This window comes from Peromyscus californicus, unplaced genomic scaffold (genome assembly GCF_007827085.1).
Source record: "Peromyscus californicus insignis strain IS unplaced genomic scaffold, ASM782708v3 Scaffold_21__1_contigs__length_65335640, whole genome shotgun sequence".
Lineage (NCBI taxonomy): Eukaryota > Metazoa > Chordata > Mammalia > Rodentia > Cricetidae > Peromyscus > Peromyscus californicus.
The window spans coordinates 41,115,100-41,142,774 of record NW_026294514.1 but is presented as its reverse complement, the minus strand read 5'-3'; the positions used below and the strand labels follow the sequence as shown (position 1 = coordinate 41,142,774).

The 27,675-nt window shown below is 40.5% G+C and overlaps 1 protein-coding gene across 1 annotated transcript in view; it reads left to right on the top strand.

Moving 5' to 3' along the window:
* The window catches only part of L3mbtl4 (L3MBTL histone methyl-lysine binding protein 4), a 448,777-nt gene that overhangs the window by 66,524 nt on the left and 354,578 nt on the right, over positions 1 to 27,675 (top strand). The window contains exon 2 of the mRNA XM_052750167.1: positions 15,009 to 15,110. Coding sequence (XP_052606127.1) covers positions 15,039 to 15,110 — 72 coding nt within the window. The 5' untranslated portion in view covers positions 15,009 to 15,038. The remainder of the gene's footprint in view (positions 1 to 15,008; positions 15,111 to 27,675) is intronic.

The following is a 27,675-nucleotide window of genomic DNA, read 5'->3' as shown; positions in this document are numbered from 1 at the left end:
TACTATTCAGGGCTAATTTCCTCACCTCAATTTTATCTCTTATTTTTCACATTTCTCTCTTATAATAATCTAGAACTTCCTTATACCATATAAGTATTTTTGGTATTTTTTCAGTATGCTTTTCCCCAACTGTTTACAATTTGCCCCAAATCAGCTAGTTATTTTGTATTTTTCTAGGTACTGGGACACAGTGTAACAAAAAGTCTATATTAATTTATATAGAGATGTATAAATCTAAAGTTTTATTTTTGATTCTCAAAACATAGATTCTAGCAATTTAATAAGACTCACAGGACTAACAGAAGAAGTGGGAGCTGCTGCATGGAAAGGAAGAGATGAGTTTGCTTTATGGTAATGTCAGAGTTGGTTAAATAAAATTTAAAAACACTTTCAAAATAAACACATACTCTGGGAGGAAGAATTGTGGCTCTCAAAGATGTCTACCTGCTATTCCTTAGAGCCAGGGAGGGTTGAAATTGAGGCTGCAGTTAGAATTGATGTTAATTCAATATTCTTAAAATCGGGTGATAACTCCAGATTATTCAAGCTGACTCGGACAATCACATGATGCCTTTAAACATGGAGGAGGGTGGTCAAAGAATCATTGTTAAAGTGTTCTGTTTGGAGAAGACTTGACCAAATTTAGAAGGTAAAGTATGGGACTGTGAGGCCAAGGAACACTGACAGCATCCACACTCCAGAAAAGGCAAAAAGAAAAATCTATTTCCCCTGTAGCCTGTAGAAAGGAGCCTTGATTTTAGCCTGATGTGACCCATGTAGGACTTTTGACCCCCGTTCCTGTAAGACTATAAATCTGTGTGTTTTAAGTGTTTTAAGCCTCTGGCTTTGAGATATTTTTGTTATAACATTGATAGGAAATCAATTCACATACTCTATGACTTGGGAAATGTGTCTAGCTATGGCCCTAAAAAATTTGGACTGTATGTTCATTTTAGCAAAGAAATATCATAGATGTTTAATTAGCATTACTTTTAATACCCCAGACCTGAAAATGGCCCAAACGCATATTAGTAAGAAAATCCAAAGATGAATACTCCGCAACAGTTAAGACTGGGCAAGTGCATCATACTGACAGTGTGGTGACTGTCACAAACATGCTTCTAGCCACAACAAACCATGCATAAGAACCAATGCACATCCAATTGCATTAGGAGTTGAGATAACCATCAAGATGTCCCAATGGAAGGAATCAGCTAGCAATGTTCAGTCTCTTGATCCAGGTGTTAGTTCCATGTGCTTAATATGTGAGCATATATGTAACTGTATTCTTGCATGTACTGTTCTGTATATATGTTATTCTTCAGCTGAGAAAGACAACATCTCTCCACACCATCTCCTTTTCCTCAAGAACCCTCAGTCTGTTTGGTATGGGTGTAGCTTGATGAGGTTGGGGTTCACGGGCCTGGTGCTGGTGAGACCCCACTGCTCCCGCCAAGCTGGATTCCTACTCATCACTATCAGAGTAAGAAAGTCTGTAGTACAAGCTTTGGTTTGCCGGATGAGAATTCATAATAACGGTGTTTACAAAGTTCTACTACTGTTCAGAAGTGTTAAGGCACAGATAACAAAATGGTTTGATTTCTGCCAAAAAACAAAAACAAAAAACCCAAACAAACAAACAAGCAGGTTTGGTGCCAGCTGGGCAGCATGCCATTCTGAGCAGTAGTCAGGAGTCAGAGGTCCAATGTATTAAGGGTATCCCTGGAAGATGATTTTTCTGGGCAGTACTTAGTGATGCTAAGAATATTTCATTTCATACAAGGATTCATTCAGCATGGTGTTTGTTGAAAATGTGTTACAATGAGTTTAGTCTGTCCTCTGTATGGTATGATATTTGTTATTGTTTAAACATGACAGTCTGTTTGAGTTCTGCTACCAGCTGGCCCTGCAATGTTAGGTAAGTAATTTATTGGTACACACTCTTACTCTCAGAGAAAAGTATATGCTGAAAATACTCCTATACATCAGCACAAACTTCGCCTCCATGCTGTGGTAGAAGAAGCAGTGACACTGTTTTAGAAACGGAGAGCCTGAGTTAAGCTGTCCAGATGGGGAGCGGGGCAAGTTCTAACTTTACTTTTCTCGGTGATGTCACTTTGGCTGGTTCTGCCTCAGTGGACTGTTGTGAGGCTACAAACGTGGCAGCTGCAGAGAGCAAAGGACCTTAGGGTTACTCAGGGGTCCACAATGTTCTGGCTGGAATAAATGAGATTGAGGGAATGGTTCCGGGATCCTCGATGGATGCCAAAATCTTCAGAGGCTCGCCCTCTGTTTAAGGAGGCTTAATGTTTGCATATAACCTACCCACATGCATCTATGTAGTTCACATCATTTCCAGGTTATGTAAAATACGTAACAGTCCTCACTCAGTACTTCATGTGGGTTCAGAGTAGTGGTTAACATGTGGTACATTCAAGTTTTGCTGTAGGTTTGTATGTGCTTATGAACAGACTTGGCAAACATGGTATCCACTGGACACCATTCTGCCTCTAATCCTTTTTGCTCAGCAAACTGTATTTAATAGATTTGTGAGGAATCAGATGTGTATCAATTTCCCTATTGACTTTAAATGCTATGTGATACTTATTTTCAAATAAATCATAACATGTTTTTCTATCGATGAATATTTAGGGTCTTGTGACCCTAGCCTCACTGGAGATAAATTTTACAGGGAACAACACAGGTTTTGTACCCATGCTAGAGTTTTTCTGTGTATCTAGTAACTACTGCATCCTGGCTGTGTGGAGTACCAGCCAGAGCCGGCTTTATCAGGTACTTCCAAATGCTTCACTAAGTAGCTTGATCAGCCGCCACTTTCTCAGCACTCCGTGAGGATTCCTGTTGCTTCCATCCCAGCTCTGAGCTCCCTTTTCTTTGCTTTCAAATTCTGGTGTGGGACATTACCTCTTAGTATACATTACCGTGGTTTCTATCGATAGTTTTGTTTCAATGATTGTTATGTCTCTTTGAATTTTTCCAGTCTTTCTTTCTTTCCTTTTCTTTCTTCTTTCTTTCTTTCTTTCTTTCTTTCTTTCTTTCTTTCTTTCTTTCTTTCTTTCTTTCTTTCTTTCTTTCTTTCTTTCTTTCTTTCCTTTCTTTCTTTCTTTCTTTCTTTCTTTCTTTCTTTCTTTCTTTCTTTCTTTCTTTCTTTCTTTCTTTCTCATTTTTTGTTTTTTTTTGAGACAGAGTTTCTCTTGTAGCTTTGGGGCCTCTCCTGGAACTCACTCTGTAGACCAGGCTGGCTTTGAACTCACAGAGATCTGCCTGGCTCTGCCTCCCAAATGCTGGGACTAAAGATGTGTGCCACCACTGCCCGGCCAGTGTTTCTTTTATAATTATTTTCTCTGCACAAAACCAGATATCATGTATAGTTAAATCAGTTATTTATTGTGAGAGGTAAATTAATAGACATACATGTAATGCTTGCTTTTTAATAAGAACTTGTGAATACTATCACCAACAATGATAATATTTATCAGTGCAGCAGAATTTTGAATGGTATTTATATCCCTTTTTCTGTTGATTATCCCTGACGCCCTTCCTTCAGGATTCTCAGAATCCTCTATCTCCCTGAAGGGAGCCACAATCCCTCTAGGTGGAGACTGATAATATCTAGAAGGCAAAAGGTATGGCAAAACGTGTGGTGGATGCATTCAGTGCTACTGAGCTGTTGCTCACTCCTCCTGAACTCTTGGTGTAGAGCTGAGGAGTGTGTGAACCCATGCCTGTAGGCTGCACCCCTTGGTGCAGTATGCCCCCTCCTAAGAGGTGGCAGATGTGGGTCTCTCTGCCCTTGTGAAGACAGCCACCTGCTCCACTAACACAGTGCCAGGGGGACAGAGTTGTTCAGTAGAAGGGAAGGGGTTGATGAGCAGGAGGAGACAGAAGCGGTTGTGTCTGTTGTCAGTGTGTGCAGGGCCTGCGGTAGCGTCTTCACATAGTAATTTATCTAATTTCGTTGTGACTCCCATGAGGTAGTGGAGGGAAGTCATTGAAGAAGGGATTTTGCAAGTGACAGCCATTATGCACGGTAGGGTTGAACAAGGGTCACTGCAGCAGTTAATTGGAACTACATTGAATTGAGCAAGGGTGGAGATCGCTGACATTCCTGTGTGATGGGAGAAAACACAACCAGGGAAAATTCCAATTATTTTTTTGGCTCGAGGGTGTGACTCTCCTTGTGGCAGCATCACTTATTATGGTATTTATTATTTGTCTAGTAATTTGTAATACTTGTTTGGATAATCATGTTTTTATATGTAGCTTCCTGTATTTCATGGCCCTTTTGTCTGCTAAATTGATCTGCTGGCCTATCTCCTTGCAAATATTACACTCCTGTAGTAACTGAAGCCTCATGGAAAAATAAAGTGAGGAGAGAAGCACTTTCTCATAGCTATTCTTAGCTGGGCTTTTTTTTTTTTTTGTCTTTTACTTCTTTGATTTACAAAATGTTTGACAAGTTCTTTGGAAAATATTAGGATTTTTCATTGGCACGACATTGACTTATAAATTAATTTCAGTGTTATTGCCATCGTTACAATACTTGGTGAATATGTCAGTCATCCCGCTAAAGACACTCACTTCTGTCTCTGCTCAGTGCCTTCTTCAATCTCTTTTCCAAATCACTTTTAATTTCTTTTTACTAAGTCCACATTCAGCCTGTTCTTGCTTTTGAGCTCTCCCATGAACCAGGTTTTAATTAAAATATAAAATTTGCTTCATTTTGTTAAGAAAATGGCTTTATTAGTAGTAAATTCCACTCTTTCACAGTTTCATGCATGCACAGTATCTATTCTGCCCCGCCCCCCCCCCCCAGATCCCTCCTACCTTGTTCATTCCCCACCCACCTCCCACAAGTCTTTTCCTCTTCTTCACTAGACTTGGTTTTATTTAGTGTCTCACAGCATTTAATCCGGGCTGTCTGTGAGTCCTGGGTTTGGAACTAACCATCAGAGCATGAAGGGCTCACCAGTGGGTACATAACTGGATACCATGCTTCCCCTGATCCCATATCTATCTGTTTCCAACAGATCAGCAGTGGGTAGTAGACCCCTGTGCATCCCTTCTGCTTCCATGGCTGACTGTTGAGGGCTTGACTCCTGTGAACCCAGTGCCGGCATGCACTGCTGCTGGAAGTTGGCATGGTTGTATCACTTTTGGATGGTATTTTGCAGCTCCTCTTGCCATCCTCAGGCTAGTACATTATTTCCACCTTCTGTATTCCCTATTCCTTAAGGGTGTGGTAAATGCCGTGTCCAGGCCTGAGCACTGGGCTGCCCTTTATTCCCAGCATCCCATTCAGTCATGGGCTTTGCATTTATCCCCTCCCTGCAAGAAGAAACTTTTCTGTTTAAGGCTAAGGGTATCCTTTGTCTGGTTGGAGCAGGGCCCCAAATGTCTTCTCAGTTTTCCCTTCTATATCAGTAACTAGAATTTGCTTTTTGTCTTTTTAACCACTCTTATTTCAAAGTGACACATATTAATTATACATATAAATGGGCTAGTCTTTCAATATGTGTACAATGTGATGATCACATCAGAGTAACTTGTATCTAGCACCTCAGACAATTCTCTCTCTCTCTCTCTCTCTCTCTCTCTCTCTCTCTCTCTCTCTCTCTCTCTCTCTCTCTGTATGCACATGTGTTCCAGTGCCTGTGTGGTGGTGAGAAGACAATTTCAGGAGTTGGTTCTATCCTTCTACCATGTAGATTCCAGTATGGATCAAACTCAGGTAGTCAGTTTGGCAGCAAGTGCCTGTACCTGCTGAGCCAACTTGCCAGCCCTCTAGGGGGTATTTTGCAAATGTGAATTCATTGGTGCAAACCATACTTACGCTATGGTGTCATAGAACATAAACTATTGTTCTCATGCAAGTACACACCTGTGCCTTGCCTGTTTCCCGGCCTCTCTCCCGAGTCCTTACCAGTTTCTGATAACCACTATTTTATATTTCTTTGAGACTGACTTTGGCTTCTACATTTAAGTGAAGCATGTGGCATTTGTATTTCAGGGCCTGACTTATTTCACTTGCCAAGAATGTCTTCAAGTCCAACTGTATGTCCACAAATGACCAGATTTCATTCCTTTTATGGAAAAATAATGTGCCATGGCATATGCACACCACATTTTCTTTTATTATTTCTTGGTTGGTGGATACCTCGGGTGATTCTGTAGTTGGGCTGTTGTGAGCACTGTATAAAATGGGAGTGTGGGTACTGCTTCAGCACACTGCTTCTCCCTCCTTTGGATGTTGGTCTGGTGGTGAGGATTGCTAGATCACATAGCAGTTCTGTTTCTAGTTGTTTTTTTGGAGCCTTCCCATTATTGCCTGTAATGGTTGGACTGACTTACATTTCACCTTCACTGTGTTCTTGCTAGGTTTTCTTTGTTTTTGTCTCTGGTAAAATAGTCATTCCAACTGGGATGAGATTATATTTTATTTTAGTTTTGATTTGCATTTACTGGTACTTAGTACCTTTGAGGAGTTCACACACACACACACACACACACACACACACACACACACACAATCGGTAAATTACAAATCTCTTTTTTGAGACATGGAAGACTACATTTAAAGAGAGCTTCATGCAAGTATAATGATTCACACATCTGTGGCATACAATGGAATGCTGTTTAGTATGTTTGCAGGGCTGTGAAACCATCTCTATGATCTCACTTTAGGGCATTTTATGTTCCCTGAAGATACACGACAGCCAATAGTAGTCATTCCCTAATCCCCTCACTCCAGGCACGGGGAGTCAGTTGTCCACTTTCTGTGTCATCTGTGAGGAGATGTGCTGTCCTTTCATGGCTTGTCTTTGGTGACATGTCCCTGTGTTAGTGACGTGCTATATTTCAATGCATTGTTTCTTGTTTTTGGTTGTTGCTTTGAATTATATTCCAGTTTTGGACCCTTGGTTATTTTCACATTGGGCTATTATGAGTAAGTACAGGAGTCTATGTGGACTGTGTTTCCTCTTCCTTGGGTGTGGCCGGAGAGAGACAGCTGGATCACTTTAATTTTTAAGAAACTTCTGTACTGTAGGTATATTATTATTATTCATTACCACTACTACTAATATTATTTTGTCCACCAGCAATGCACGAGTCTCTCCACATTCCTGTTACTGTCTACTTTTTTTTTTTTAAAAATCATACATACTTAGCTGCTGAATCTCCTGGTTTTTATTTCCATCTCCCGAATGGTAAATGATAATGAGCATTTTTATGTGGTTATTAGATGTTTGTACATCCCTTTTAGCGAAATCTTTGTTCAAATTTGCCGATTTTTCAGTCACTATCTCTCAGTTATTGAGTTGTAAGAGGTCTTTTGTGGTCTAATATGGGTCCTTTAGACGTTTTGACATCTATCATTTTACTCACTCCATGGCTTTTCTTTCTCTTTATTGGGTTTAATTACAGCACAGAGAGTTTCAGTGTTGATTTATTCCACTTTAACCTCCTTTACTTCTCTTTATTATTTGCACCTATCATGTCATATCTAAGAAGCAATTATCCTAACCCAAGTGCATAAGGGCTCACCCCTCTGTTTCTCCAAGATTTAAATGACTTCAGCCCTTATAGTTAGGTCCGCGGTCATTGAGCTATTTCTTTCTCTTTTCTCTGCAGCACAGAGTATCTTTCTTAGCACATTTGTTGAAAAGACTGAAATTTCCTTATGAATAGTCTTCACACCTTGGAAAATTAATTTTCCTTAAATGGATTACTGACTTTCAAATCTCATTCTATTTATTTAATCTGTGTCTGTCTTTAGGTCAGGACCAAACTGTCTTGCCTACTGTAACTTTGAAGAAAGTTAGGGAGTAAGGAAGTATAAATCTTTCTACTGTCTTCTGCTTTTGCAAGGTTATTTTTGGCTGTCTTGGAACCCTTGCATTTCCACACCAATACTAGGTTCATTTTATCACTGTGTGCAAGAAATCCAGCTAGGATTTTATTAGTGGTTGTACTGAACCCCTAAGTTAACTTGGAGAGTAGAACTAACACAAAATCATGAAGTCTTCTAACCTGTGGTCCCGTAATATGTACTTCCTTTCTTATTTTCATTTTACAACACCAGATTTACAGTTTATAAATCTTGCACTTCTTTTTATTATGTTTACTCTTGAGCATTTTATGTCGTGATATACTGTAGATGTAACCATCTTATTAAATAAGAAACACAGAGCCAATACAGAGATGAAAGCCAAGAGGTCAGAGCAATAGCTAAGAGCTTAAAAACCTTACCCTTCACTGTTGCTGTTGTCCTACCTCTCCGAAAGAGACCTACTTCCTGTGTGTCTGTCTTTTTTTATAGAGTTTCTCTTCTGCCTTCTCATTGGTTGTAAACCCAACTACATGACCTCCTAGTCACTGCCTGTCTGTACAAACTTTCAGGTCTTCTATGGTTGGTATTGAAATTAAAGGCATGTGTCTCCAATGCTGGCTGTATCCTTGAACACACAGAGATCTACCTAGCTCTGCCTACCAAGTGCTGGGATTAAAGGCATGCACCACTACCGCCCAGCTTTTGCTGTGGCTTGCTAATAGCTCTGACCCCTGGGCAACTTTATTTATTAACATACAAATCACATTTTAGTACAAATAAAACATCACTATAATATACTACGGGTGGAACCAGTTTAAAATCTGTTTTTATTTATTGTTAACTGCTTATATGTAGAAAGACACTGCACTTTTTTACATAGTGACTTCATTTTCTCCACCTTCAAAGGTGCACTCATAATTTCTAGCATTTTAATGTACTTTTTAAGATGTTTAAAACATCATATTATGTGATTATGAGTAGAATTTTCTTCCTCTTTTCTTACCCAGACGCCTTCAATTTCTTGTTCTTGGTTAATTTCCCCAGCTGGCTCTTCCTATACACTGTGGAATAGAAATGGTGACTGTCCTTGATAGGCGATCTGTAAACAGCTGTTTCTATGTCCAAACACCCATTCCCAAATAACTGTCTCAGAGGCTAAAACATGAATTATAAATGATTGGCCAATAGCTCAGGCTTATTACTAGCTAGCTCTTACATTTTAAGTTAAGCCATATTTCTATTTATGCTCTGCCACATGGTGGTACCTGTATTAGCATGGCATATTCATCTCCTGCTCCCTCTGCATCTGGCTGGTGACCCCTTTCTCACTCTTTTCCTTCCCATCAGCCTTAGTTTGCTTGTTCTGCCTATACTTCCTGCCTGGTTACTGGCCAATCAGCATCTTATTAAACCGATGTGAGTGACAAACCTTTACCGTGTAGAAGAGGATTACTCCACATCAGTGATCTTAGGAGGGAAGTTTAAATCTTTCTCCATTTAATGTGATTTTAGTTATGGGTCTTTCCTTGGGCTCAGGGAATTCCCTTTCATTGCTGTTATGTTTATTGTTTCCTTGTCACTGACCTTCATTAGGGGCCTTTGCCTATCAAGATGGTCCTAAAGCCTTTTCCTTCCTTCTCTTAGTAGCTGTGTTTTTGACTTGCATTCCCCTTCCTGCTTTGCAGCCTTTTATACACCAGTGGCTTCAGTTTCACAGTGTTGTGTTGGGGATTTTTTTTTGTTTATTTATAGTTTTCAAATCAAATTAATAGTGAAAATCCTTATTTACTTGTTAGGATTTTTTTTGCTTCACTTATCCTTTGAGCACCCTACACTTCCTGCCACTGGAGTTTTATGAGGACTGAATTCTTTGTCTGGTGGTGAATCTCATGATTCTTCATGTCTCGCTTGTAATGCACTTGGAGCGGAGGCTTTGTGCTCACAGCACTTGCACCCCACGCCTCTGGCTTTTTGTTTGTTGTGTTTGTCTTCCTTTGTCTTCTTAGAAGTGCAGCTATCACCACTGCTCCTCATGTTCATGCTCAGTTCTCTTTAAATCCTAACTCACCATCCAGGGAGCTTCCTGCTGACCACCTCTTGGCTTCAAGGGAACAAACTGATGTCACCCTCCAGCTCTTGCTGGCTTCTTTAGGCTCCCATTGCCTCATGGGAACCAGAGTCTTAACTTCTGCCTTTTTCTTTACTCTGAGCACACTCAACTCAGCATTTTAGCCTCACTACTTGTTTAGTGCTTTTTTTTTTTTTTTACAAAGAAAGTTATTTTAATTTTAATATTTATCTTTTATTCATGTGTACTTATATGTGTTTATATGTCTGTTTGTATGCCATGTGTGTGTGGATACCCACAGAGAGCATCAGTTTCCCTGGAGGTAGAGAGTTGTGAGCATCCTAAACTGAGTGCTGGAACTGAACTCAGGACCTCTGGAAGAGCAGAAAGTGCTGCTAACTTTGAGTCACCTCTCCAGCCGCCAAAGAAGGAAAATTTCAGGACTCTGTTCTTTGTTTAGAGTGAAGGAATGCCTGGAAACAAGGACGCATAGTCTGGACAGATGCTCCCAACAGGGAATAAACCTCTAAGAGATACTGCCTTATGAGGCTGTATGTGCTAGTCACTACATAATTCTGGGTGGAATATAAAATGCTTAATATCATTCTAGAAAGAACTGAAAGAAGGCAGGCCTTAAAATGACACACCTGGCTGAAAACAGGGCTAATAATGTTGCTGTTCTCAACCTGAGGCCTTAGCTGCTGTTGCTATTGCAGTGTGTGTGTGTGTGTGTGTGTGTGTGTGTGTGTGTGTGTGTGTGTGTGTCTGTGAGAGAGAGAGAGAAGGAGGGAGGGAAAGCTGTATTTCTGATTATTTGGTTTTGTTGTAGCAGCCTGGTAACAGGAAGGTTCCTATTTAAAGGTTATGTAGGAATGTGCTTGTTAGAACCTGTCAGTTCCAGATAAGCCAGTGTGATATCTTTTGAGCTGTGAGCTGTGAATCTCGGGGGCTCCCATGTTATCATCATATGATGTAAGAGTATACAGTTAATATATAGTTAACCAGCTACCTTCTAAGATTCCAAAATGGGTAAGGTAAAATAAAACGAAATAATGAAACATCGTGAGCCTTACTAGAGGTAAAGCAACAACACAAAGACACTCCACTGAGAAGTTCAGCAAGGGGGTTGGAGAGTTTCAGCTTCAAATGACTAAACTTAGATTACAGTTCCAAGAGCTGCTGTAAGGTTTGAATGAGGGACTCTGGAACTATTCTACCCAGGCACTGAGACAAATCACCTAACCTCCCAGTGTTTCTCCATCTGTAAAGTGGGGCATTAGTGGCACACACGCCATTGGGGCATCGTATGTGTTAGCTGGAAATTCCTATTATAGAGATGCCTAGTTTGTGAGTACTTAGGTAATATTTGCTGTTGTTAATATAATGAAGAAGTACTAATAACTTATGTATAAGTAGTCACCATTATTTAATTATAACCACCTATTAATTTATTTAAATACCAACCATTTTGCTTTGTTAACACTACCAAGGGATGAATGAATGTTAGCCTGAATAACAACTGGAACTAGTAAAGAATCAGGGTAGTAATCCTGTATTTTCATTCAATATTCAGATACTAAATTCACTTTAAATTCTACACAGTATCTTAGAAGCAGCCGAAATGTTCCTTCTCTGTTCATGTTGCTGGACATAGTTTCTCTCCTGGGAACACCCAACCCAGAGTACTTCATGTTTTTAAGTGCTATGGACTGCATTTCTTACTCATAGAGTACTGTAGGCAGAGGGCAGACCTTGTCTGTGTTATCCCAGGCATGTGCCACGTGTCTCACCCTTTTTGGAGGTGTTTGAGGAAGCATCTTTAGGTTCCATAAAGGATGGAGGACAACAGGTGACCCTAACAATACAGGAATATGGATACAGATTTAATCTGAAGGATTGGAGATGTCAAGATGCCCTGTCAGTAAAATCTTGATTTGTGCTCATAAGTTAAAGGGTCAAGATGACAAGTGTCTGGCAGCTTGTGACTGAGGGCTCCCAATGGGAGGCTGAGGCTGGTGGTCAACTGGAATATTAACAAAGCACTTCCAGTTTTTCACCAGCATATACATACTTTTTATATATTTACCTGTCTCACTTTTTAAAATGTGAAACATTATTTGGAATGTTTTCTAGTTAACAGCCCACTGAATCACCTTGCCGATTGTAGATAGTGCCTGGGTTCATTACAACCCAAGTCTACTGCGTAGATCAGTCTGACCATCATTTGTCATTCTTCTCTTGATAACGTGCTTTGTAGTTGCACATTGTTCTTTCTTGACTTTTTAACAACTTTTTATTTCCTCAAAACCAAGCAAGAAGATAAGTGGCTGGTGTGCTATTTTGGACCCCTGGGGAGCAGACCACTTATCAAGGACAATCAGAATAATCCATATCATTAGAGACTGTGCCTAGAATATAAAGTTAGGTTTCTGTCAAAAGAAATACTCTCTTTTGTTGACTAGAACAAGTTTGAGAAGCTTTCTAAGTGGGTATACAGACCTTCTGTGTAGGTCTGTGAGTTTGCCTGAGTATCTGTCAAACCACCATTACCTGTCATTCATGTTCTATTTTGACAATACTTTATTGATTCTTTTACTCTCTGCAACAAAATATATAGGTTGTTGGGTACCTTTTATATTTATGCTTTATTATTTCTAAATTGAAAGGGAATTCAGTTGTTATCAAATTTTATTTTGAAACTCTGTGGTATAGAAGCTTTTATTTTGTTCCTGACATATAATAATAAAAATTCAGATTTCCATGATTTACACAAACCAGGGCTGCTGAGATAATTACCAGGGATTAGCAAGGCAGATCACCCTGTTTATGAGCAGAGATGCCAGTAGCAGGTGATTTCTGTTTGACAAGCTGTGGGGTGTTATTCACAATAAAAGACAAGCCAGCCTTGCCAAAGCCTATGTCTAGTGCAATAATAATCTGCTAAAGGCACTCCGTCTAAGCTGTTCATTTGCATAGATGTTCACAATCTTACCTGGAGCTAGGCATGATTAATTGTATTTACCTCTTTTCAAATGATTGCAATGATACTGAATTTACTAGGTAAGTGCCTGTCTTAAGAGCATACTATCTGACTAGAAGCAAATGGATGTGAGGAATCAGTTCCTTTGTTTACATTGTGTGTGTGTGTGTGTGTGTGTGTGTGTGTGAAGGAAAAAGAGATAGGAGTTGAATTTGAGAGTGATACTCTAGCCATACCGCATTCTAGGAGTAATGTTTGAATCAGGGACTGATGTCCATTGGAGTAAGGGTTCTGAGGTTCCAGTATAAATCAGGGAGACGTGTGTACTCAGTTAAACCTAACAAACACATACAGAGAGTCTGCTATGAGTCAGGCATAATTGGGTAATGGAAAATAAGGATGGGCTGTTCACAGTCCTTGTTATCAGGTTGCTTGTGGCTGCACAAGGAAGGATATATGAAGAAATAAAAAAATACGTAGCTCAAAGTATTAAATGCTTGTCAAAGGCATGCACAGTAACCATGAAGTGTAGGAAATGCGTGCAAGATCCATTTGAGACAGGAAGTAATCGAAGAAGGCTTTTTTGAAGGATCTGAAGTCTCCTTAGTTGACTTATAAAAGGAGTAAGTAGTGATAGATGGAAAAGGGCACTATACAGGAAGGAGGGGGTTATCCAGAGGCTGAGGGTCAGAAGAAAGTGGGAGCAAAGAGGTGCACATTGTGTTGGAAAAAACTGTGAAATCATTCTATTGAGTGTAACATAAAGTTAAAGGTGGAAAGAATTTATATAGAAGAAAAGAATTCAAGAAATATTCACTACATTAAAAGATAGGCAAACCTGGAAACTGTGACCTAAGGGAACGAAACAATAATCAGTCCCACTCTGTGGCTCAGGCAACGTCAGAGCTGCCATTAGCCCCAAGCATGTCACTCTTCTTTTCGGTAGGTCTGTGCAGGGGGAAGCAGGACAATGTGTGCTGAGCACAGCTGGATTCCAGCCTCTGCTGTCTAGCAGTGTGCAGGCAGAACACTGTAAGAAAGATAGTATGAGAGCTCTTGAGGGGCAGTGATGAGCTTGGCTGTCACGTTTGTCAAAGACAACTAAATCTGTCTTAGGACTGGCAATTTCCTGAATATTGCAAGTTAGCTGTTGAGGCTAGGTTTTAGAATAGTATCTTCTGGGCTACATGCATATCTGTGGCACGTGCATATTACTGATGCTTGCTTCTCATCTGGTTGCCCTGCGAGGTAAAAAGTCTCACTTCAAATCACTTTTCAAAGAATCTTGACTGCTTTATGCTGATATGCTGAAGAACTGTCCTGATGGTTGAATTGTTATACATTCAACCTGATTCCTGTTTTGGGGTGCCATGCTGTGTCTGATATCTTTCTGCCATGGCTCTTGTATACGGTCAGATCCTCTAATCACAGAGGCTGCAGAGAGGTACCAGTACATCCTAAGTCATCTAAGTAAACCAACCAACAGAAGCATTTATCATAGATAAGGCCAAACACAAGAGTATCTATTTTCTTATGTAAATTCTAGGTAGGAAACGAAATCTATCACCTTTCCCATTATTTTCATTCTTATATTAAAAGTTTTAAAACCAATCATATATATTTGTCAGCAGCTAATTATAATAAATAAATTTGTTAAGTATTTACATTACTTGGGTTCTTTGTTCTATAATAAAATACCTGAAGCTGGACACATTTTTAAAAGGCTTATTTAGCTCACAGTTCTTGTGTTCAAGGGCGTGTTCAAGGGCAGGGTCTGGCATCATCTTGGCTCTGGTGAAACTCTCAGGACAGACAATAACACAATGTTGGGATAATTTAGGGTGCCAGAGATTGCAGAGCCAGACCGAAAACCAGAGTGGCCAGGCCTACCTTTTCATGACAGCAACTATCTAGAACTGTGCGAAGCCTTTTTAAGGCTGGTAGCTCAAGTGAACCTGCTAAGCTGTGCTTTTAAAGGTTCTCTACCCATGAGCCCTTGCAGGACAAACTCCCGACTATCCAGACTGCGGCAACGTGTGTTTTCATTGCAATTGTAATTGCAAAGGGGGCGAACTCCCTCCAGTGTTTAATGTGCCACTGTTTTGCAGACAACTCTGCTAAGGAGCGCTGAAGTGGCGATGAGACAGCCCAACCGGAAGCGGAAGCTCATCATGGAGTCCAAAGAGCACGTGACTCAGGACGGGTGCTTGGTAAGATGTCAGCAGCCTCTGCATCCATCCTGCTGTTGGTGATCACAGCCGAAACCCACAGTGGAGTGGTCCCGCTGTTGTAATTATACCTGAGGGTTCCAGCTGCTCAAAGATACATGATTATGGATGAATTTTATACGTTATTCTAGAGCATAAGTATTCTTAATGTCTGGTATATTTTAAAAGTAAATCTTTTTTTCTTTTTGCTTTACTTTTAAACTGATACATCAAAACATAAAAATTATATATTGTATCATGTTGTTTTAGCATTTAATGTTTCAGTCAAGTTAAACATGTCTGTCTACTCAAACATTTGTTGTTTCCTATGCAAAAATGGGTGTGTTTGTACATGTTCCTGTGTGACAATCAGCAGGCCACTTTAGGTGTTGTTCCTTAAACACCTTCCATGTTTTGTTTGTAGCAGTGTCTTAGTCACTGTTCCATTGCTGTGAAGAGACACCATGACCAGAGCAACTCTTATAAAGGGAAATATTTAATAAATAAAAAATTAATTATTTAATTTAATCCAAGGTTGACATTGTCATCATGGCGGGGAGCCTGGCGGGGAGCATGGCGGCATACAGGCAGACATGGTGCTGGAGAGTAGCTGAGAGTTCTACATCTAGATCCACAGGCAGCAGGCAGAGGAAGAGATACTGGGCCTGGCTTGAGCATTTGAAACCCCAAAGCCCACCTCCTCAGTGACACGCTTCCTCCAACAAGGCCACACCTACTCCAACAAGGCCACACCTACTTCAACAAGGCCACACCTCCTAATCCCTGACAAGTAGTACCAGTCCCTAATGACCAAGCCTTCAAACTTGTGAGCCTATGGGGTCATTCTTTTTCAAATTACCACAGACAGAGTCTCTCATTGGTCTGGAACTTTATCAGGAAGAGTCAGCTAGCTGGCCGATGAGCTCCAGGGATCTACACTCTCCAGCTTCTCTCTTGCTGTCACTGGAACTACAAGCCTTTGTACCACACACAGCTTTTAGTGGGATCTGAGCTCAGGTCACCATACTTTAAGGCAGTCAGTTTACCAACTGAACCAGTTTCCCTTGTCCCATTGGTTATTTCATTGGGGTAAAACTTTATTCTCCTTGCCTTCAATCTTTGAAATCTTCATTTCCTTTTCTCTAGTCACCCTCTGTGGGAATTTGAATGTCATTGGCCCCCATAATCTCATAGGGAGTGGCACTATTAGGAAGTGTGGCATTGTCGGAGGAAGTGTGTTACTGTGGGGGTGGCTTTGAGGCTCCCTATGTAGCTAGAGTTTTCCTGCCTGGCCCACAGTCAGGACAAATCTCTCTCACCTGCCAGTCCCACAGCCGCTCAGACCCGACCAAGTAAACACAGAGACTTATATTGGTTACAAACTGGCCATGGCAGGCTTCTTGCTAACTGTTCTTACAGCTTAAATTAATCCATTTCTATAAATCTATACCTTGCCACGTGGCTTGTGGCTTACTGGCATCTTCACATGCTGTTTGTCATCGTGGGAGCTGGCAGTGTCTCTCCCACCTTCCTGTTCTCTCAGTTCTCCTCTCTGTTAGTCTCGCCTATACTTCCTGCCTGGCCACTGGCCAATCAGTGTTTTATTTATTGATCAATCAGAGCAACAGATTTGACATACAAACCATCCCACAGCATCCCTATGCTTAGGATACTGTGCAGCTTTCTCAGTTGACTTCCTGTTGCCTGTAAGCCAAGATGTAGCCAGCACCACATCTGCCATGCTCCCCACCATGATGATAATGGACTGAACTTCTGAAACAGTAAGAGAGCCACTCCAATTCAATGTTTTACTTTATAAGAGTTGCTGTGATCATGGTGTCTTTTCCCAGCAATAGAAACCCTAAGTCACCCTTGGAGTAATGTTGCTTCAGAGCTTGCTCCTGTGTATCTAAGTGTTACTTAGAACCTGGGCATCAACTGTCCCAAGCACGCTCCTTCATTTCACTCTTCCCAGACTCTGGTAACCACTCTTGTTCTCTCAACTTACTTGAGAACAGGCTCTTCTAGATTCCACATGTAAATAAGATCACAGGGAACTTGTTTTTGTTCCTGACTTGTTTAAGGTGTCACAATACCATTAATCAGATTTATATGTGGAAAGAAAACAAATTTTTTTTTACAAAGATACAGACAAATTGGATATTATCAAGAAAGGAATGGAGATTATGAACTGCAGAGGTTTTATTAGAGGTCTCTAGAGAATCACAACTAATGCTATATCTATCCATCCCTCCACCCATCTGTCTATCTAGAAATCTATGTAGAGAATTATTTAAGGATTTGGCTCATGCAATCATTGTGACTACCAAGCTGAAAATCTGTATGGCAGGCTGGAGGCCCAGGAAAGAGGTGCTACTGGAGGCCTGAGTCCCAGGTTTGTTTGGAGACGGACTTCTCAGTGACCTCTGCCTTCTGTCAGGGTCTCCAATGTTTTGAATGTGCCCTTCCCAGATCTGCTTTTCATCAGCATCTACTGATTTCAGAGTTAACCTCACTTAAAAATATCTCACAGCAATATGGACACCTTGAAGTTATAACGTTTATCTCTACTTCTCTGGTCCATGCTGTTTCCTTAAGACAACTTTGTGCCTTGTGGAAACTTAAGGTTGGACAGAGTTGTCTGGAGACCCCTGTGGTGAATGTTTCTTTTTGATTAGTGGCTGAGATCTCCATAGACTTATTCTCTACTTTGACCAATGTTGAGTTTCTGCATAAACCACCATCTAGTGCTCCAAGAAGCCTCTCTGGTGGGTCTGAGTACTGCTAATCTATGGGTAGAGAGATATGAATTTAGAGGGCAGTTTGATATTGTATGCATGTAGCAGAGAAATAGTATTTGGTTTACCCCGGGGCCTGTGAACTCCCCAAGCATGGGTTATTAACTAAATTTACAGTACCAGGTATGTTGTTTTCTCTCCTGTGGGTAGGCCTGAAATCCATTCAGAAAGCAGTTGGTTAAAATCCATGCCGCTATTGTATCTGTGGACATGTTTTGCTATATCAGTCATTGATGTTCACAGGGCAAGACTTTTGATGATTTTCCCACCTCAGCAACCTACAGAGTAATACCCAGGACTATATAGCTTGTCAGCAGGAAGTTCTCTGGTCATTATTAAATTAGAATCTTCATGTTGTGTGGCCAAAATGTGTGGTTTTCATCAGGAATAGGGTATTTCCATAAGTTCTGGTGGGTAACCAAGAGCAATGATAATAGCCTGTATTGTTTGGGGGTGCTTCTGGGATACTCCTAATAAAAAATGAGTGGGCAGGTTATCCCATACCTGGTCCTGAGTTTTTCATTTGGTGACCTTCTAATGCATTTGTGTGTAGAGTTTTAAAGGGATTTATTTACATTTTCAAAAATGAGCATATGGTTAAAAAAGGCAAATACAGATAGACACTAAGGGAAAAGGGAAGATTTTTTTTAACCACAGTCCTCATACTTACATTGAGTATCAAGTATTTTCTGAATTAAGTATCAAATAATATTAAATATTTCCTGAAATATGTAACTACTACTACTAGTTTGTTGTATATCTATAAGAAATATAAACAAAAAGAAAAGTGAAACCCCCCACATCATATGTATATGTATATCACACATTCACAGTGCTTATCCTAAACAGACTAATATTTTACTTGGGCTTAGGGCCTTGGGCTTCCTCTGCAAGCACCTCATCACTGAGCTATGTCCCTTCCCCTACCCCCTTTTTGGCAGATATTATGCATACTTTGGGAACTCAGGTCTGTTTATTCTTTTTAGTGGTACATAGCATTCATTTTGAGAATGTGCCATGGTTAAAAAAAAACAAGACTGAATGTTTGTTTTCTAGTTGTTTTTTTTTTAAGTTAGTGTAGAAAGTAACAGGTTTTATAGTTTATTCATACATTTCTGTCAACTGTACGTAGTTCTAGTCTATCCCTGTCTACCACCCCCTTCCCTTGTGGCCCAGAGTGCCCCCTTCCCCCAAATAGTTCCCCCATCTCTTTTCATGTCACCTGTATTTTATTACCCTCATTTTCTCCCTCCCTTAGGATCATTTTCTCTCTTCTCATGATCCCCTTTCTAGTTTTAATGCATATATGCACACACACACACACACACACACACACACACACACACACACACACACACACGTGTGTGCACACACATGTGATGCCTGCACATAAATAATTTTAAATTTAGGTCATGTCTATGAGAGCAAATTTGCCTTTCCAGGTCTGTCTTATTTTCCCTCTAGCAGTCTTAGAGTTTTTAGGCCTATGTTTGAGATCTCTGATCCATTTTGAAATGATTGTTGTGCAGGATGTTAGCGTCTGCCATCAGTGTTCTACATGGAAATCCAAACTTTCAAGCACAATTATGTAAAAAGTTGTATGTTTTTGAAATATTGTGTCGAAAATTAGGGGGTTGTAGCTGTGTGGCTTTTTTTTTTTTTCCGGATCCTTTGTTCTATTCCATTGGCCCACACGTCTGTTTTTGTGGCAGATACCACACTGGTTTTGCTACTGTGGCTTTATGACATAATTGGAGATCAGGTGCTGTGAAATCCCCACCCTTGCTCTTTTCGCTAAGGCTGGCCTTGGTCATTCAGTCTTTCGTACTTCTAATATGAGGTTTAGGATTTTGTCCTTTTCCTGCAAAGGATGTCATTCCGATTTTGACGGGGATCGCATAGTATAGTTGTTTTCTCAATATTAACCCTGTCAATGCATGATCAAAAGAGATCTTTTTATCACCTAGCATCTTCTGTTTCAGTCTCCAGTGTCTAGAAGTTCTTGTTGCAGAGGTATTTTCTCTTCTTTATTAGGCTCATCACTACATATTTTATTAATTTTGAAGCCTCTGTGGAAGGAATCCCCCCCACCCCCTTCCTGACTTCCTTTCTCAGCAAGTTTTTCACTTATGTTAAAAAGCTACTGATTTTTGTACGTTAATTTTGTACTCTCCTCCTTTGCTCAAAGAGGTCTCATTTCTGGAGTTTCCTGGTGAGGTCTTTATAGTCATGTAAGCACAGTGTCATGTCATCTACAAATAAGGATAATTTGACTTCTTTCCTTTCTTTTGATCTTTATTCTTATTGTTTTAAAACTTTGAGCATTGCAATTGAATAACACTGGATAAAAAAGCACCCTCAGATATTAGGGGGATGGTCTCAGATTTTCCGTATATGGCCTTTATTATGCTGAGGTGTGTTTCTTCGATTCCTAATCTTTCTTTAAAGCTGGTATTGGGGATTGCGCCTAAGGCCTCACATCCTCTACCCAAGCAAACCGCCACTGAGTTACAACCCTATCCCACCTAGATTCTTCAGAGCTTTCATCATAAAGGGATGCTAAACTTTGTCAAATGACCTTTCTGCATTGCTTGAGATAACCATGCCATTTCTGTCCTTAATCCTGTCAATGTGGTGCATTGTAATTACTGAGTTCTATATGTTAAACCAAATTTGCATCCCTAGAATGAAATGAACTCAGTTGTGGTTTGTGATTTGTGATTTAAATTTGTTCTGGAACTCTTTTTTTTTTTTTATTTTTCGAGACACGGTTTCTCTGTGTAGCTTTGCGCCTTTCCTGGAACTTGCTTTGGAGACCAGGCTGGCCTCGAACTCACAGAGATCCGCCTGGCTCTGCCTCCCGAGTGCTGGGATTAAAGGCGTGCGCCACCACCGCCCGGCATGGAACTCTTTTTTATAAGAATTGCATTAGCAATTTTTGTTCTCTGTGTTCACTAAGAGATGGTTCTGTAGTTTTTCTTTTTGTTGTGTTCTCATCCAGTGTTGGCATGTAGGCTACACATACTTGGCAGGATGAGTGTGGTAGTGTTTCTCCCATTTTCATTTTGGAGCAGTTAGAAGAGCATTGATATTCGCCCTTACTTAGTCAAAAACAGAATTTAATAGTGGTTGTTTGTTGCTACCTCTATAGAAATAATGTTTAATTAAGTTTTTATTGATACTACATATGCTTCTATTAGCATAAATATTTTGTATTATTATTAGATATTTTTATACATGCATATAATATGTTTTGCTCAAATCCACCTCCATTCCCTCCCTTGAACTCATCCTGTATCTCTTCCCATTGCTTTTCTCTTATTCTCAGGCAGCAGGTGTATCAGATTCATACCTGAAAAGGAGGGTCCTGTGAGCTGGTAATGGACATGTGGTCTTTAGGCAGGCCACCAAAGGTTGGGTGGAGTTGGTAGCACAAGTCTGGGATCTCAAATTCAAGAGGAAAGGCTGTCAGATGGGCACAGGGCATGCAGTCCTTGGACAGGTAACATGTGGTGGCAAAACATGCTCATAGCTTTATAAATAAAAAAGGATGGTTTTGCTGGGTATAGCAGTCTAGGTTGGCAGTTATTTATTTTCAATAACTGACACATCTCTTTACACGTTGTCCTAGGTTTCAAATGAGAAACAAGGTGTTATTTTGTTGTTTGCCTCTGTGTGCTGACATTTTCCCCTTACACCTTTTAATATTTTTTCTTTACTTTGTGTTTTTAACATTTTTATTATATTGTAGAGATGTTCTTCTTGGCCATGTCTATTTGAATTTCTAAATGCCTCTTGTGTTTCAATGCCTATTTCTCGAGATTTTGGAAAATTTTTGTTCTAAGTTCATTGAATAAATTATCTTTGCCCTTCCTATGTGTCTCAGCCCCTTCTTCTATCCCAAGGATTCTTAGATTGGCTGGCATAGTTCTTGGTTGTTGAAGTCATGTTCACTTGTTTTTCCTTATTGAGGCTTCTAGTGTTTCCTCCAATCTTGATGCTTTTTCTTCTTCTTGGTTGGGTCTGTTGATGATGCCTTACTCTGCAGTTCTTTAATTAGCTTCTTTGAAATTTCATTTCCAATATTTCTGGTTTTCTTTTTAAAATCTCAATCTGCTTGCTGATTTTTTTTGAACTTTTGAAATAGCCATCTGATATTTACCCATTTCAGTGTCTTTGAGTTAATTATGTAAGGAGTTACCTTCTGAAGGAGTAACTTTGCTTTGACCTTTAAATTTTGTGTTGCAATCTGATCATTTTTTGTTTGGATATCTCTTCTATTTTGTTGGGAGCATTATTTTATTTTATTTTTACTTTTTTTGAGATAATAATTATAACATTTCTCCTTTCCTTTTCCTCCCTGCCAACCCTCTCACATACCTCTCCTTGCTTTCTTTCAAATTAATAGCCTCCTTTTTCATTGTTTGTTATCATTTGCATATATGCTTATGTATAATATATATATATGAAATAAAACCAGAAACATTTTATAAATACAATAAGTAATGCCAAAAGTGTAATGAACTAGGATAAAAAGATCACAAGGCTTAAACAAGATGAGATGGGTGTGGCAGCTCCATTCTGGTCCTTTGAAAGTTGGAGACTACAGTTGTGTGTGTGGAGGTCCGTTGAATGGGTAGCCTCTGCCCTTCTAGTTGTTTATGCAGACTCTGGCTGAGTCTGTATTGGATAGCTGGCTTATGTCTTCAGCACTGTCTTCATGTTGGGAGCGTTCCTTCCTTGTATATATACCATGGGCTTCTGCTGGCCACACTTAGCTTTACACATTGTGGTTTTTTCAGTTTGTTTCACCCTTCCAAGACTCCTCAAACTCTTCCCCTAGAGAGGCTAATGTTTTAGCTGGGGGATGGCTCCACTACACAGGGAAAGTGGGAAGTAACCACAACACTAGATTGGCACAGGTAGAGGGCCTGTCTTCATGCTTTCAAGAACACTTGAGTGTTAATCACCCTGCTGTGGGATACAGCTGTGGGGCTACTCACTGGGGTCATGCTCAGAGCTATCACACTACAGCATTGTTCTTGGTTGATGGGAGCTTTCCAAGCCAAAAGAGACAGGACTATTTTTTCCTCATGGTTATTCTAGCTTAAGCTGAGCCTCCTGTGTATATACCCTGAGGTTTGTGAGCAATCTCCTGTCTCCATGCTCTCAATAACTACCTCATTGGGCCTTTCTTCGTTGAGGAGATGAACAGAGAAAATTGAGGCTCACTGACCTGTGGTTTTTCCCTGATTCAGGCTCTGCTGATAGGTCCGGTTCCCAGGGAACTGTAGATTCTGTGTCAGAACACTGGCCATCTCCTCCCTTGAGTCACAGAATGACAAGTGACATTGCTCTTCACCACAGCCTGTCTGCTCTAAGAACCACTGTGTCACTAAACACAGCTGAGTGTGACTGTTGCAGTGTTGACCTGAGGACAGGGTTGCCCATTTCTGGCCTGACTTATTTTTTGGAAGCACTTTTTCTGCCACTCCTCCAACCACATCCCTTGCCGGGGGCCAGCAAGGCTGAAGCTGGGTCTAATGTCTCTGTGTCATGAATCTTTTTCTCCTGACTTTTTGGGGGCTTGCTGTTTCCTTCCTGTGCTTCTAAAGTTCTTCGTGCCTTTTTCATATTCCAATTCTCTCATCATCTTACCCAGAAGTTCATAGGATTTATTTTCCAAGTAAGTGTCTTACTGTAAACATTGACTTTGCTTTTATTCTTGTGGTTATACATGTTACAATCACTATTCCTATTTATGTACCTTATAGATGTTTGGATACTTTTGTCCCCAATCCACAGGTAAAAATCTTATCAGGAGAATTTTTGTGTTAAAGGGATTTATCAGCCTTTCTGCACCATCTTCCCGAAAGGTCACATTGGTTTATCCTTTCTGCAATGGTCTCTGCCATGGTGGATCTTTCCCGTGGCCGTCATTACACATCCTCCATCTTTGCCTATGTGGGTCCTGGGTGTAAGTGACCTTGTGTTTCTGCTCCAGTTCCAGTGCTCGGGAAGAAGCAAAAGAGGGGAGGTTTTCTGCTCCCTGGAGATTCCTTGTTGCACCCTGCTTTTGCCAATATCTGGCATGAAGATCAGTGACATTTTAAGTCCTCTTTGTTAGCTTTTTCCACCCAGCACCTTGCGAATTGTCTAGCCTAGTATAGGCAAAAGGTGACTTGGAAAAATTAAACATTTTTTTTTCAAAGTGATTTTATAGATGCTTGATGTATATATGGGTGCTTTGGACTCAGTAACCTCAAGACAATATATAGGCTATATAATTTTAAATTGCACTCCCCCCAAATATGAGCTTCAAAATTTTAAAGGATATTTTACTTAACAATAAAGAATAGGATATATGGCCTCTAATTGTATATGTAAAATATACAATATAAAAATATAAAATCTAGAGTAAACATCAGAATACTTCCTCCTTCAGACCTCTCAAAAGTAGCAAACCTCTTTAAATATTGAGTCTTAAACTTTGAAGGTTTAGTGAATAATGAGACTGTAAGATGTTTAGGGCAGGACTGGGTAGTCCCTCCCAGTTAATCTTCATGTCATAGCTGAAGAAGTTGTTACTCGATACAGTGGCCACTGGCCTTAGAGTAAGGATGCCAGAGAGCCATGGTTGACCTCAATTTTTGCAGGGTGAAATGAAATCTCATTATTAGCATCCTTAAATGGATATTGAGGAAATGCTGAGTGTGGAGTTATTTGTTTCCTGTTCTTTTTTCCCCGGTAGTTCTTAATTCTTTACCATTTTATGGCCTCAAATAAGACTGATGCCATTTTCCAATGATCAGTTGAATTAATTTACAGATGGACTGCAGAAAGAAGATGTTTGTAAACTACTGGAGATGTCAGCCATTGCTTTTGTATAAGCCTTTGAACAGTGGTCTCCTCTGGAGACTGTAGCCATATTACCAAGTATCTGAGCAAATGGAAGTCCTTTTCTTCTTTGATTAAATAATGTTTCAGTAGAACAGTGGAGAAGGGTCCCATATATTCCTACATTATTTCTCTCACTGGTTAATTTCATTTATCTTTGGTTCATATCCCACATGGGATCAGAGCACACAAGAATTTGAAAACTGTGTTTGAAGCAGCAGATAGAATTCAAGTAGCAGTTTGTTACTGAAATTATTCATCAGAAATCCACATTTCCTGCAGTTCACAGAGCCAGCATGTGTTACCCTGAGGCAAGTGTCAGCTGCTGGAGCAGGGACCCCAAGGCTCTCAAAAGCCCTCCAGCCTTCCAGGGACCTTTGTCCAGCAACAGAGGTTCAGTAAGGGCACTATAGGCATATGAGCAGCTAAGAGCTTTGGCTGGAACCCCTAGACAGACACAAAGGCACTGTCTAATTAGAGATCACCACTGAAATTTGTCCTCAAGGCACAGGATGTGTCCCAGGCTACCAGCAGGGAACAGTACGTCCAGTCACACTGCTCATTTCACTGTCACCAAACCTCGCTTCTCAAATGATAGGTTTTTCAATTGTTAGTGGGAGTGTCCTATAGCAACTTTTATATTTCTTCAGCTTTTAGCACTTACTTCCCCCAGGATGCTGTTCTTGTTTTCCTAATGACTCAGCTTTATTTTGAGTTTTTAGAACTGAAGTTGAACCCTGGGAGGTCACAATCCTGGCTCTCTTTTCTTCGGACTGTGCTGATTTCTCTGCTTCTCCCAAATGGGAGAAGACATTTTAAAGTATGTTCTGCATTCATTAATAGCAGTGTAGATTTATTATTTTTGTAAAATAATTAATTAGTCCAGACAGGAATGAGGAATATTAAAGCTCTGAGAGCCAGGGAGAACTTTATTTTAGAAAAAAAATAGAAAATCCAGTTTTAGAAAACTCAGGTCTGGAGAATATAAACCAGTCATTTAAGTGTAAATAACTATTCATGGCTAGGCTGGGATTTGACCTTAGGTTACCTGGCCCCCAATTCAGCATGTTTTGGCTCTGACATATGGTATTAAGTAGTTTAAAACAATAGAATGAGGACGATATAAGATAAATGTAAATTGCTCTGACAATAAAAAAAAATCATATATATGTTTGTGTGTGCCAGCATATCCAAAACCTTGTTTTATCTAAAGACTATACAGACACAGGGAGCGTGGGTAATGTTTGTCCAGAGTGAGAGGTAATATTATTATTTTTTTATTCCTTTTCTTTCTAGGCAGAATTTCAATAGCAAATAAATGTGCGAGCCAAGTATCCTAACCCACTCGCCAAGTGACAGATAGCATATTAGAGATTTCATTTCACTTTTGAATGATACAGTGATTGTCAAAGAGCTCCAGCAGCTGCCATATGAGCATAATCAGCTCTTGAATCCTGTGTCTTTCACCACTGCTGTTTTGCTGTAGAAGAGAGTTATGCGGCTTTGAATTATGCAAATTTCTTGTATATTAACTGAACGGAGAGGGCTCAAACTGGTATAAAGAGCTACTGTAGAGAATTAGGCCTGATTTGGGTGTTCATCGCGGATGGAGAATAATAAGAGGTCGTTGTGGTTGGATTACCCCCGTCCTGCCCCCACTCCTTGCCTTGGTGAAAGATGAAATGCCCATAGCTCTGAGGTCATCCATATGCTTTTGGCAGGAGCTGACAAACCGTGTGGAGCCTCATGGGAATCTCAGCCCCAACCCCTCCCACACCAAGATGTGCATGCTGGCAAGATTCCTAGGTGATTTGCATGTGTGTGGAAGTGGGAGGGGCCTTGACTTACTGTACCTTTTATTAAGTTGCTGCTTCATTAATTGCACAAAGATATCCATTGTGACTTTGGATGTGACGTCTGCCAGGCAGAAGAGAACTGCTCTTGAGCCTTGCCTTCATCCCTTTCTTCAGCGAGTACTTGTGGAATTGGACTCAGCACCAGGGTATGAAAGGTGGGCAGTGGTGGTGCACGCCTTCAATCCCAGCACTCGGGAGGCAGAGCCAGGTGGATTTCTGTGAGTTCGAGGCCAGCCTGGGCTACCAAGTGAGTTCCAGGAAAGGCACAAAGCTACACAGAGAAACCCTGTCTTGAAAAACAAACAAACAAACAAACAAACAAAAAACCAAAAAAGGAAAGTGCACCAGGTGCCAGGGAATGAAACATGGTTCAGACACTGTCTTCCTTGTGTTGTTGCTCACCAGACTTGGGGAAAGGAAGGAACAGATGAAGAGGGTACAGTGCAGTTTCAACAGCAGGTGTTGGTACAAGGTGCCTCTGGGCATCAGAAGGTTCACCAGCTCCTATGGCTGGAGGGAAGGAAGAGGGAAGCTGGGATGCTTGCTGGGCTGATGCCTAGGGGATAAGTAGGACCGAGGATGCTTTCCATGGCTGTGTATCAAAATGCCTCAAATGTAGCAGCTCAAACGTCCTTTTATTATCATTGTGTAGTTTCTGAAATGTCGGGGCATGGACTGATTATGTTCACTGTTCCATCTCAGGGTGACAACCGTGATGACCTGGCCAGATTCCTCCTTGGAGCTTAGTGTCATCACTGGGTGCCTATGGTTGGTGACAGGCATGGTTCCTTGAGGCTGGAGGACTGACTTTCTCAATGGCTGTCAGGCAGGATTCACTCAGCTTCTTGAGGCTACATGGTTCGCTGGCAGACTCTTTCCATATGGTGGTCCACATCCTGTAAGTTGGCAGTAGAGTCTCTTAGTCCATATGCTGAGTCGTATCCTGTTGTACAGCCAGAAGAGTGGCTTTTGCCATGTGATCCATGTCACATTACCACCTAGCAGGGGGACTCATTG